The sequence below is a fragment of the Engraulis encrasicolus genome, chromosome 8 (assembly GCF_034702125.1).
Source record: "Engraulis encrasicolus isolate BLACKSEA-1 chromosome 8, IST_EnEncr_1.0, whole genome shotgun sequence".
NCBI lineage: Eukaryota > Metazoa > Chordata > Actinopteri > Clupeiformes > Engraulidae > Engraulis > Engraulis encrasicolus.
This window is the reverse complement of record NC_085864.1, coordinates 36,417,202-36,431,020: the sequence shown is the minus strand read 5'-3', so window position 1 is coordinate 36,431,020 and position 13,819 is coordinate 36,417,202. Positions and strand designations below refer to the sequence as shown.

Sequence of the window (13,819 nt, the reverse complement as noted above, 5' to 3'; positions counted from 1 at the left end):
TCTCTCTCTCTCTCTCTCTCTCTCTCTCTCTCTCTCTCTCTGTTTGATGTGTGCAGATGAAATGGTCTGTGCTCTGCTTTCGCTCATATGAGTCACAGGCTCTCACTGGTCTCTGGAGTCAACCTGCTCAGGGTCACACACACACACACACACACACACACACACACACACACACACACACACACACACACACACACACACACACACACACACACACACACACACACACACACACACCTGCCCACCTACCCACACACAGGCAGACACATGGACATGCATATGCATGTACACACACACCCACTACACACATGCAAACACACATATTCTGTCTCACACACATGCACATAAACACACGTGTACTGTGCACGTACTGGCACACACATACACAAGGATACACACACATAGACACACATTCAGTACACTGTTCATCAGCTTGGCAATTGCCACAACCTAGCAGACCGGGTATGAACAATAGGAGAATGGAGATGAGACACATACAACCTTGCACATCGAAACACACACATGCACATATTGTATGTAAGATCTTTATGGCATACATTTATGGGTCAGACCCAAGACACACATAAAGTCACAGTGTACACAAAAGAGAGTTTGTGTGTGTGCGTAAGTGCCATTATGTTCATGTATTTGTCTACATACACAAGTTCTCTTAGAAATACAGGAAAAAAATATGCACACAACAACCCCACCCCCCATGACGCACACTCACAGACACACACTCACATGTGCATGCACGCACGCACGCACGCACACACACACACACACACACACACACACACACACACACACACACACACACACACACACAGACTACTGAAAAACAAAAGAGAAGAAAGGGCATGTCGTGCGTACTGTGTAGTGTGCCAGCATTTTTCTGTGTCATTTCCTCTGACGGTGCAGTTCCTGTGTCACCTCTGCTAATGCAGCTGAGCACTGGAGGGGGCTGCCAGTGCCTACATTAACATTCGTCATACTTTTCATGCCAGATAATGAACCAAACAAGAGCTCTTTATATACAACATGCTCACACATGGTGGCGTGTAAAAAGGCCGTTAGGTGTTTTCGGGTACCCAAACAGCATGGAGAGAAAGGGTAGGCCTGTACTGCATTGTTGTGTAAGTAGAGATGTTTGGAGATGGGTGTAAAAAAGTTTTTATTGTGTCTTGTATGTGCCGTGTGCGAAGTTGGAAATGTAAATGTGGTTTAAAAAATGTGCCGTGGGCAAACCTTTATCCCCTTAAGACGCGGCTTTATACATTTGTTGTTACCAGTATGGTAATGACCAAGTCGTGGTGCATTACTAAAAGGCCTGTGTTGTGTCATAGTACTGTAGTGCTATGGTAGGTACATTTCAATGACTATTACAGCGTGCCACTGGAGGTACGGCGCGCATTAAGGGGCTACGGTCTTTTCATAAAACGTCCTCTTTGTGTGTCTTTGTATCTGTGTGTGTCTCTCTCTGTCTGTCTCTCGCTTTCTCCTTAACTCTCTCTGTGTTTTATCTCCCTTCTCCTTTTTCCTGCTTTTTCTTTCTATTTTCTCTATTCTCTCTCTGTCTCTCTCTCTCTCTTTGCCTCTCTCTCTGCCTCCATCCCTCTCCCTCCGACCCTCGCTCCCCTCCGCAGATGCGCTCCACGCGGAAGGTCTCGGTGTGGCCGGTGGCCTTCGTGGGCGGGCTGCGCTACGAGTCGCCCAAGGTCAACGCGGCGGGGAAGGTGTACGGCTGGAAGACGGTCTTCGACCCGCACCGGCCCTTCGCCATCGACATGGCCGGCTTCGCCATCAACCTGCGGCTCATCCTCTTCAAACCGCAGGCCTACTTCAAGCTGCGGGGGGTGAAGGGGGGCTACCAGGAGAGCAGCCTGCTCCGAGACCTGGTCACCCTCCAGGACCTGGAGCCCAAGGCCGCCAATTGCACTAAGGTGAGTGAGTGGGCACATACGGTAGTAGTAAACGTGGTCAGCGAAGTCGACAAGGGACAAAAGGGTTAGTTGTCCTGGGCCCAGGGAGAGAGGGCCCCCCAAATTGGGTTCCCATTACACTGAATGTATTGGATGGAGGGGCCCTTTCAGATGACTTTGTCCTTGGCCCGGCCAAGGCTGTCAGTGGCCTTGCACATGGGCATAACAATTGCCAGTGTTAACCCAACACTTTCAGAGCTGAATTTAACATGCCTAGTGTTGGTCTAACTCTCTTAACGTTGAATTAACAACTGGACAGTTTACTGTGTGGGCAAAGATGGTGGTGGATGAGGAGAGGGAAAACAAATTGAAAATGTGCAAGCTACATGGTATTGTTGAAGGTCAGTAAAGATTGGCTGGAGCAGATCTCCAACTGAGCTGCGGGGGAGAATAGATAAAGAGAGAAACTATTTTCCTTGTCGAAACCATTTGCAGATGGTGTTACATTTTTACAGACATTTTTTTCATCGCTTAAAGACGTTGAAATTGTGAGGAAAATAATGATGAACTGTAGACTAATCGTAAATTGGGTCATCCTGAAGGCGCATGTTATAGCGAACTGACAAAACGGAAAACTATTGTATATATCTCACCTCTGGGCATGGTGAGCTAAAATGGCCTTGCACCACAAACTCTAAAAATCAATTGAGGGCTTATAGAGGGCAATACAAAAGTTCTCTCTTTTTTTCCCAACTTACACAACCTCTGAAAGAAAGTAAAGCACTTGCAACTCACTTAAAACTTTTCAAACTTGGCAGAGTGCTTTGATACAAAAACAATAACAACCAAAAAAATCTTGGGCGCTTTCTTTTCTTTTCCCAAAGTGTTTTCCTAATACTTTGAGGCTCCAAGGAGGATCAATAAAGCGCAGTGTGCAGTGCAGCACAAACTGAGCGCCCTGGCACCAGACGCCCACATACACGAGCAGCTCCCAATAAAGATGCCGTTGTGCCCACTCACCATCTCTACTGTGCCCATCTCTGACTCACATAGTGGGCACTCAGATGGCACAGATACAATTGTTTCCTGTCAGTTAGAACCAGAACACGTTCTGTTCCCATGAAAGCTTTATTTTAAACTTTTTTTTTTTTACAGCATAGTTCAGCGAGTACGTGTATAACTTGAAATCTTCTTGTGCACTTTGGATGTCTAATCTGTTGTCTAATCTGTGTCTAAACTCCAAACCCCAGATTGAATCTTAATCTTAATAACAACTGCACATAACAAAATGAACTCTCTGAATGCCATTGTAAACAACACTTCAAAAATAGAAATGATTTTCAAACAATGAAACCATAAGTGGTCATGTTTTCTTTTTTTCAAACCTACACAATGGAGGGGAAAAGGTTCAAAGTCGAGACGGGGGGACAGAGTAGGCAGAGGAGAGGGTAAGGTCTTCCGCACATAGGCTCTGACAAAGTGCTGAGCACTGCTTCTCAAAAATTTGATTCCATTGTTTTCAATAGAACCCCGCACACTGGCGCCGATGTCCGCGGACATTCGCCGATGTCGGATAGCAATTAGAGACAAGTTCTATTTTGTCGGCGCCGCCCATTGACTATCAATGCTATGTTCGTGTGAAATTGGGTTTGGGGGTCCGAATTCTGTCGGAAGTAAAAGTGCGCCGCAGTGCTGATGGAGCCAATGTGCGGCCGGCCTAAAAGTAGGCCATGGACGTACTGTATCCCCACACCTCTCAGAGGGGGGTTGGGAGCTACACAGACTCAGCGGCCCACACAGGCCCTCCCCGTCTGCTGTCATCATAGTCCAGCCACCGTGGGCGTGGGGTGACACGCGGAGACTGTTAACCTTCCTCTCACCCGCCTTAGTGACGGTGGTGGTGGGCTGCTGTCACGTCGCTAAAATGGGCACATGAATTATTCAAAGAATCAGGCCCACCACCAAAGAACGACAGAGAGAGAGAGAGAGAAAAAAACAAGGGAGCGAGGGTGGGAGGCGAGGGACGAGAGGAGAGGAGAGGAGACGAAAGGAAAGGAGGGGTTACTGGGACAATGAGGAAGAGGAAAGTGGGCCAAGAGGAGATGAAGACAGACGAGGGAAAAGGCAAAAGAGGAAGAAGGGATTATTCATCTTTTGTTTTGCCCCCCCCTCCTTCTCCTTCTTCTTGGTGTAGATTCTGGGGCCATTTAAATAAAATTACACTGCTGTGTTGCTCACTCTTTTGCACATTCACAAGCTCAAGTTTGTGTTTCTCGACATGTCATTTTGAAACTGTCATACCACACACACACATTTGGAGATGATGGCAGTGCTTTCTGCCACCCACATTGGGTCTAAGTCGACCCATTGCTGCGTGCTTTCGGCAAAGATGAAAAGACAGGCATCTTTAGCTGTTGCTATAATTGTTACTAAATGCATTTTCACCAGACGAAGAGTCACTAAGCATAGTGGTGCTTTAAACTTAAGTTTCTTCAAGCTCTCCTTTCAGTATACCTTACCCTCTGCTTTTACAGCCATACATCAATGTGTAAATAAATTTAAAAGAACTACACAAAACACATGCATAAATACACTCACATCCAAGGGTTGCACATCCAAACATTTCACACAGGTATATCTTCCTCACAAAACAGAGTCACACAGTGATATAAACTGCAACACTGAAAGCAGACTTAGCCTATATTTATTGCTATCACCAAGGATTTGTGCTGTGTGTAGTAAGGAGCCCTTTTGTATCAGCCACTGCAGGCGTCTATATGGATTTGTGTTTGCACTCACAGAGCTACAAGGAGCAAGACATCAACGGGTGCACATGTACTGTAGGCTGGGAACTGTGCTTTGTGTGTGTGTGTGTGTGTGTGTGTTTTGTGTGTGTGTGTGTGTGTGTGTGTGTGTGTGTGTGTGTGTGTGTGTGTGTGTGTGTGTGTGTGTGTGTGTGTGTGTGTGTGTGTGTGTGTGTGTGTGTGTGTGTGTGTGTGTGTGTGTGTGTGTGTGTGTGTGTGTGTTTTGTGTGTGTGTGTCTGCGTGAAAAACCTGTAAGAATTTGAAGCCAGCACACCATTGTTAGCTCACAGTCTGCACTATACAGTACAGTGACGATCCATTCTTCATTGTAATGCCCCGGCAATTTGCTGTCATTTTTCCTCTTCTTGGCAGATTCTCGTTTGGCACACCAGGACAGAAAAGCCTGTGCTTGTCAATGAGGGCAAAAAGGGATTCACAGACCCCAATGTGGAAATCTGACATCCACCACTGGTGAGGACACAATACTTCGTCATGCACTCATGTTTTTCCCCTTTGTCTGTAATGGCAATCTGTATGCAGTAACCCATTGTTAAATTTAAAAAAAATAACAATTGAATTCATTAGCTGGATAAGGGAAAAGTTCAATTGAGTAGGTAAATTGACTGAATGAAGTAACTCAAAAAGGTAGTTTTACTAGTTTTGACATCAGGGAAGAAATGAAATATTCAGCTACTGTGACATCATTTATTGAAGAGAGCCTGGCTGACAGGACAGAGAGGTAGAAGTGGACCGTGTGGACATATCTATAATTTATCATTTAAAATCTGTAATTTCCATATGTATGGGCCTTCCAGGTGTATGGCAAGCATTCATCTGATTACATCAGCCTATAGTGGAGGCTTTAGTTGAAAGCCACTGATTAGGAATAAGCGTAAATGCACAGGGCTCAGGGAAAAAAAATCTGTAGCCAGACTACCAGATGGTACCCACATAGTAAAACAAAAAGGCTATACTGGAGTATAGCAGTGATTTCTTTTTTCACCGCAGGGTTATTTAGAAAGCCCGCCGCGTGGGTTTGTATGTTGGGATATGAATGTTTGCCTAAAACATGACATTTAGGTAAATATCAACCTGTTTGACATTTGAGAGAGGTTACATAAATACAACACAAGAAATAGACACAGGGAAGAAAGGCGTGAAGGAATGAGAAATGCTGCCAGTAAGAGGGAGACAGTCTGTGTCCTCCATATGTTTTTTTTTCAGGTGTTGTCAGAGAAGTCAGGCGTTGTCCTCACAGTTGGGGATTTTTATGTTTTACATTACTGTATCATAGTTATTTCATTTGTTGTTTCTCCCGCCCTCTTTTTTTCTCCTCTTCTCTCCTCCTTTTCAGGTTATCTGGCTTTGCTAAAGCTCTTTACAAACCAGAGGGAGCTTGTCTCAAACCCCACCTCAAAAACACACAAGGACTTCGGACTTCGGACACCGGACGTATCCCGCTGTCTTTGGACTAAGCTAAAACTAACAACAATACAGATGTACAGCGTTGTATTAAAGCACAGAGTAGACGGCAATATTTATCAGGTCTAATAAACAACAAACAAAGCAAGCAAGCAAGCAAGCAAGCAAACAAGCAAACAAATACCAAGATTCTAGACACTTCACGGGGGACATGGAGAAAGGGGACCTTTGAGTTTTCTGGCACATCAATGGATATCTCCGTCCCTCAATGGATATCTCCGAGCCTCAATGGATATCTCCACCCCCAATGGATATCTCAGACCTCTGGGAGACAGCACAACAATATATGAACACAGCAAGGAACTGAGATGTACCATAAGATGGAACTCTGACCTCTGAACTTTGAACTTTGAACTCTGAAGGCCTGCGTACAGGTTATGCCATCAAGAGGGAAATTTGGTCTCACTTGGTCAACTGGTCGCAAGGGATACTGTGACAAAGACAGGGTCTACAGAAAGACACAAACGTAATACGTAATAAACTTTTGACGCTGAAAGTTAAACGAAGAAAGGAATAAGAAGGCTTAAATGAACATTATTGACAACAAAAGCTTGGATCACCGCAATGACTGATTTGAGGTGGACAGAGATGGGAGAGAGTTCTAGAACAAATCCTCTGAGATTCTTTTCATCCTTAAAAAAACTAGCAACACTTAGAAGGGAAGGAGATTTTTTTTGTTTTTGTTTTGGTACATAACTATGTCTGCTTTTAATTGAATGTTTTGTTGTTTACAATCATTGTCTTGCTCTTTCGGAACTACTGATATTTGCATCCATCTCAAAACCCCCATTCCCTAATGCATTTTCAGGGTCCTTAAATGCCCAGGAAAGTACTGACAGAAAGTTCACACTCTCTCGTACGAAGTGATAGATCCCTGCAATGACACTTTGGAAGAGGTGAACCTAACATTCTCCAGCAGCACTTAAAAATGTTACTCACTGTGTTCCTATGTTGGAACCCCTGTACATATGAACTTTAAAAAAAGGAACAATCATAGGCTTCAATATGAAGTAAACTTTACAGAGCGAGCAATGTAACTACTGTATTTATGTAACTGGTAGAAGAGCAGAGAAATAACTATGAAAACACCTTGAAACATCTAAGAAGTATCTCCCATAACACCTTGCACACAATACTGTACATGACCAGCAAAAACTCACCTAGCACAGGGAATCAGCAAGGACCAGGATTTTCATGCAGCCATATCGACCCTTTGAGTAGCATCGATCAAAGGTCAAAGGTCATTGTAGGCATCAGGCACATAGCGCACCGCAAAAACATCATATCACTGCACTTTGGCCCACGCAGCTGTAGAGGAATGGCCATCTTGTCTAGAGTTAACATGTAAATGTATTCATTAAAAAAACAGTACAGTACACATTATTGACACAGTCCAGTTACACGTTGTGCCTACACTGGTTGTCTGACTCATGGCTTTGGTATGTCCAGAGATTCTTTAAGTATATAGAGATATGCCAATGTAATAGGTTGCTATGGGCACCTAATATGACCAGGTTCCGGTCTGCCTAAAGGGGCGTGTCATAATACTCCTTGTATTGAATAGAACAGTCTTTAGGTCTGCCTAAAGGGGGATTTCCCCCCCTCCCCCTTGCAATTGTAGAACCCGGAAACAATGGGCCACCGGAACCTCTCTCTTATCTACTCTCTCTGGTATGGCTGCTCCAGCCATTGTGAAGTCTTGCCCTGTCGCATGAGCAGCAGGAGCATACTGTACTCATCAAGACTCACTTCTCTTGTGCATTCTTGTTTGTTAGATAGGTCATATGTACTGCAAGGGCCTCCACACATTGGCTCCAACAGCATTGTGGAGCACTTTCTCTTTCCCGACACAATTCTGAGCCCCAAACCCAATTTCACATGAACATAGCATGGAAAGTCAATGGGCGGCTCCCACAAAATAGAACTCGCCTCTAATCGCTTGCCGACATCCGTGAATGTCCGCGGACATCGGCGCCGGTGTGCGGCGTTGTATTGACAACAATGGACTCGAACTTTGGCGGAGCAGTGCTCCGCACTTTGTCGGAGCCGATGTGCGCAGGTCCTTAGCCACAAGCTTAGCTTCCTTATGTTTACTCACGACCATAGATCTCAATAGCATTGTGCACTTCGCCAAGATGCTTCAAGAAACACACCAACATAACAGTGATGGCCTGGGATTAAAAACAGACAGTGCTAACACGAGTTCTTTTGCCTTTTTTGCCTATTTTCAGCCTATTTCCATTGGGCACCGTGATCTTTTCCAGGTGCCATTCTCTTATACATCTATGGATCATACCAGCTTCAAAAGACTCTACACTGATGTGTTCATATCTTAAAAGGTCAATTAATTGTCCAGGCTAAAAGGGTTGTTGAAACAAATGACTGAAAAAGACCAAGTTTTTGTACGCAGCAGGGGTATCCGAGAATTTCTCATAGAAAACCCTTTTGGTTAGAAAGCAACGTAAAGGTGTTGCTTGTGGAATAATGTTCTTATCATGTCATGGCTGTTTGTTTTCTTTTTGCAATGATATGACAAAATGTAAACACATACTTACTATTTTGCTACACATGCAGTCATAGAAAGTTCACAACGTTCTACACTATGTGATGTTGCATCACTAGACCATTGACATCTATAGTGCAGCACCATCTACCTGTTTGAATTCCTCCTAAGCCATGGCTGTGATCAACTGGAGTCGTGTGGAGAAAATGAGAGTGTCCCAAGTGACTGCCGGGGGTCATGTTGGGACCACTGAACAGAGTCCCCTTCTCTCTCTCTCTCTCTCTCTCTCTCTCTCTCTCTCTCTCTCTCTCTCTCTCTCTCTCTCTCTCTCTCTCTCTCTCTGTCTCCGTCTCCGCCTGATCATCTAAGCGCAGCACTTTGTCTCTCCTCCCAAGCCCATGCATTGACCTGTCAGTTATTTCAGCAGCAGGGCACAGCCTTGATCTTGTTTGCCATTAAATACTCTTGGGCAGAAGCCATAGGGGCCACCAGCGTACTCCTCATATACATGCATACATGGTATTCATTTTGAAGAGATGTGATTCGATCACTTCTTTTTGTGGGGGGCAATGCGATAGTTATTTTAGTCAGCAGTTCCTTCTCGAAGGCTTGGATCATGATCTGAAACAGTAACAAGCTGTATTGTGTTTTACCTGTTCACTTACACATACACGCACGCACGCACGCACGCACGTGCACACACACACACACACACACACACACACACACACACACACACACACACACACACACACACACACACACACACACACACACACACACACAGAGCAAAAAAGCCACCTCTCCTTTCTCTGTGACCTGGATGCGCTGTGGGTTTTACTTTTTTATAGGCAAAGATCAACCTGTTGTCTCTTGTGGATGTTAATTTTGTTTAGTTTTTTTCTGTTTTTGCATGTACTTTTAAGGGTCACATTAGTCACACAACAAGCACAAAAAAAAACACGAGAGGGTTTAGCATGATCAGGACAAAACTGAAAACTACAAATGTGCCACATGTTACTGAGCAGTGTTTGTTGATACGTATAATGGGTCAGTTTAAAAAATAAATGAAAGAGGCGACAGTGTGGCTCCCCTGTCACACTAGGCTACTACTGGTGTGTCTGCAGTCTGCACTGAGACGGTATTAAAAACTCAGTCATGCTTTCACCTATCATACATGAGTCGGTCCCAGATTTTTTTTTTGCTATTGAGCCAAATTTCCATAAATGTCCATTTTTCATCAACAATACCTAAATGCTAACATGTTGCTAGGGCTACATGGGCTACATGTTCTTTGGCTACACCCATTTCAATACATGTAGAGGAGTCTGTGTGTGTGTGTGTGTGTGTGTGTGTGTGTGTGTGTGCGTGCGTGCGTGCGTGCCTGTGTGCGTGCGTGCGTGTGTGCATGCAGGCTTTTGCCACATCTTGTTTGAGAGGCAAATGACGGATTGAATGGAGACACAGCAAGGAAAGACGTACAGTGGTAGGCAAGTACTGTACAAACCAGCCAATTGATGAGCAAAGACTCCTCTGAGACGGTTCTCCTTCATGTCTTGCGATGGAAGGTCGTGAAACATGCATGAGGAATATGTACATGCTCCAACCCATTTGGAAAAAAAGACTATGATTCATTTTTCAGCTTGTTAGCATTTTAAGGGTTTTCTTTTGCCTTACTCTCACTGTATTCTTCTTTACATGGCCGTTGATATGAACAAAAACATGGACCTGAAAATGCAATTCTGAGAACAAGACTACTACAGTATATTACTGAACAAAAGCACAGTGCACAGATACCCTTACTCACAATAAATGTTCCATAAACATCTTCTTAATCCCCTTCCCACCCATTCGCTGCAAACCCCTTAGACGGTCACTGGATAACTAAAATGGGAGTCTTATAGTGGTGTGCATTGGCACTGCCCTCATGATTCGATTCGATTACGATTCGGGATAGCGATTCGATTTGATTTGATTCGATTCGATTCGATTCGATTCGATTCGATTCTACGATCCACGGAAGTAATAGAAACTTGAAAAAATATGCCGCATCAATTATGGCACTTGCCGCATTGAATTGAATTGCCCTGCCCCGCATTGCGATGCATTGCCGAATCGATTATTGTTGACACCACTACAGTTGTTTCTAAGGCTAGAGCTCGAGGCTTGCTTGGGAGACTACGCTAAGAACCTTTGGCTTTCTATCACAGATTACAATTTTCTACTTTCTACCCCTTGGTATTGCATGTCTTTTGTGTGTTCTTCTTTTCTCCAGACAGAAGAAATCATCTAATATGTGACTACCGTACAAGACAGACACATTGCAAGTATGGTCCCATAAAAAAAGATCTGAAAAATAATAATTTTCATGACAGGAGATTTTCAAAAGGGGTTAAGTCTCATCAGAGCCCAAATCCCCTCTTGTTTTTATTCTTTCTTTACTGTCGTTTTCATCCCCCCACTTGCAGCCAAGCTGAGGGATGCAGTTGTATTGCAAATGCATTGTGATGTTTGATACAGGCTACAGAAGTTGGGACCAATTTTTAGGTCCTTACAAATACGACAGTCTTCACTTTACAAGTGAGATATGTGTATGTATTCACGCATAATATATAGGATGTATTTATTTATTTACTGTAGCCTATATATTTTATGTCAACAGCCCATAGTCCCTGCTCTCAAAATTTGTTACAAAGGTTTTGTTTATCTCACAGCTCACTAAGGAATGTTCTGTTATGCCTGTTTAGTGGATGTGTGCAGCACATAAAATTGGTTAGTTGCAATTAGAGTTATTAGAGTTCATGTTGACCAGCCATGTTAAAATGGGGGGGGAAAAACATTATCATCCATTCTCTAATGTGCCAGAGGGGGTGTGTGTGGGAGAGGGGGTGTAGAGAGAAAGAAAGAGAGAGAGAGAGAGAGAGAGAGAGAGAGAGAGAGAGAGAGAGAGAGAGAGAGAGAGAGAGAGAGAGAAAAGAGGGGGTGATACAATGTCCATCCATTTTCAGTCTTAAGACTTCACACCGTAAGAAAAAAATATTCAGATACAGGCGGGACAAACTGGGTCAGTCGTTTCATCTCCATAATTCTCAGAAAGGGATTTGTGCTTTTTACATGCTTAGTTTTCCGAAGATTGTATGCACATTTTGCCCTTCTCTTTCTATCTCAGATAGCAAATGTGCTGAATTTCTCTTGCTCCTTTAAAGTAAAGATGATAAATACTTCTGTCAAGACAGGCATATGATCCCACAACATTTAAACAAGTCTAAGACAGACATTGAATTTAAGACTGGAAGATGTCAACACAATGGGAAACATACTGGACAAGTGAGACTGTGAACTTCCACGTCTGAACTTCTAAGCCAAACAATTTGTCACATTTCCAAGCATCTTTTGGTCATTTGATCCACAGTATCATACAAAATCAAAATCATCACGTACTCAGTCACTTTGTCTGTTTTTTATTGCTTGTAGCACATCATTCGTATTCACACATACATTAGACTTACATACTCATACAAACCCCTACACAAATACACAAACATATACATGCACACACATAACACAAAGTGATAGACAGACCATGTCTGCATGTTTCTAGAGTAAAGGTTGTTCAGTTTCTTCACAATGCCCATTTCAGGAAAATAAGAAAATAAAAGTGTTTTAAAAGAAAATAAATTAAACTTGTTGGAAAAAGTCATGTTGTCTGGCTGTCTTGTTTTTGCTCACACCTATACACACATAAGTATAAACATAGATACACACACTAAAGTCTCAGAAATGTCTCCAAACACTGTACAAATAGTGGACCACAACAAATATTGCATTTAGGCTTTTTTTTACCTTAATGTATACCAAATATAAGAAGAAGAATATATAATATAGCCTAATAATAGGCTATTAGTTAGTCCTACAAAAAATATGAATGGCTTATATAGGCCTTATATATATGTCTATAATGAATAATGAAGTGTTGAGTCAATTCTGTTAGGAGGTACATATAATAGTGCTATAGTGTTATCTTTTGTGAAATGTTGTTTATGACAACAGTAGAGGTCATAAGCTGTTCACAACACTGCTGGAAACGCTGCAGGATGACACAGCATCGTGTCAAAGCAAGGTCGGGGACATTGATGTCTCTTCAGTATTGAATTTTGCTTCCATAACCCAGTGTTCCTGCAGCATGAAAGGGCAGAGAGGGGAGAATAAAAGCTGCCATTACCCAAAAAAAGCAGAAGAGTGTGAAAACCAACACACACCGCAGGGCTGTAGGCCCAGAGGCTCTGAGAAGCCGATAGCTGACTTGGCTTTATCTGTGAGAAACAAAGCAGACAGTGCCTCGACTCCTCAATAAATATCGAACCATTATAACGCAGAAGAACAGTTGGGTTGTTCCAGCAGGCAAGTCTCTTTTAGTCTCTTTCCTCTGTATGTTTTTGAGCAGGCAGTAACTCTTGTAATAGAAGAGGCCTGTAGCTTTGTTTTGATTGAAGAATAAACCTGCAAGTCTGTTCTGTTGCCTCTTTTCCACTGCCAGTTTTCTAGTAGGCCTACAGCTCGACATAATGCGACTTGGCCGCCATTTGCGAATGAGCTGTGTCACTCGTGCCTATTCGAAAAGCAAAAAGCGGTGGCCAACAAGTCGCGCTTTGTCGAGCTGTAGACCTACCAGAAAACTGGCGGTGGAAAAGAGGCATAAAAGGCGGTTCACAACAAGCGTTAGTATCTATAACAATATTTTTTGGAATATGTCCCAAGAGCATACTGCGAAAAAATATTTTCCAAAAAATTTCAATTGCCTTGTTTAGGAGAATTGTTCTAGTTATTGTCTAGCTAAACACACAGACAGACAGACAGACAACACACACACACACACACACACACACACACACACACACACACACACACACACACACACACACACACACACACACACACACACACACACACACACACACACACACACACACACATACACACACACAAACACACAAACACACACACACACACACAGGTCAAAGCTTAAAGGTCTTCTCTAGGGACATGCCTGTCAGCCATTATCATGCAGACATGTAGTCACACATTGCACATATATAATCACAAATTC

The 13,819-nt window shown here is 43.3% G+C and overlaps 1 protein-coding gene across 2 annotated transcripts in view; it reads left to right on the top strand.

The window, feature by feature from the left end:
• The window catches only part of b3gat1a (beta-1,3-glucuronyltransferase 1 (glucuronosyltransferase P) a), a 177,082-nt gene extending 168,070 nt beyond the window's left edge, over positions 1-9,012 (top strand). For both annotated transcript variants that reach the window (XM_063205614.1, XM_063205613.1), the window contains 3 exons: positions 1,647-1,943; positions 5,100-5,198; positions 6,082-9,012. In XM_063205614.1, the coding sequence (XP_063061684.1) occupies positions 1,647-1,943; positions 5,100-5,186 (384 nt within the window). In that variant the 3' untranslated portion in view covers positions 5,187-5,198; positions 6,082-9,012. The remainder of the gene's footprint in view (positions 1-1,646; positions 1,944-5,099; positions 5,199-6,081) is intronic.
• Positions 9,013-13,819: the final 4,807 nt, after the last annotated feature.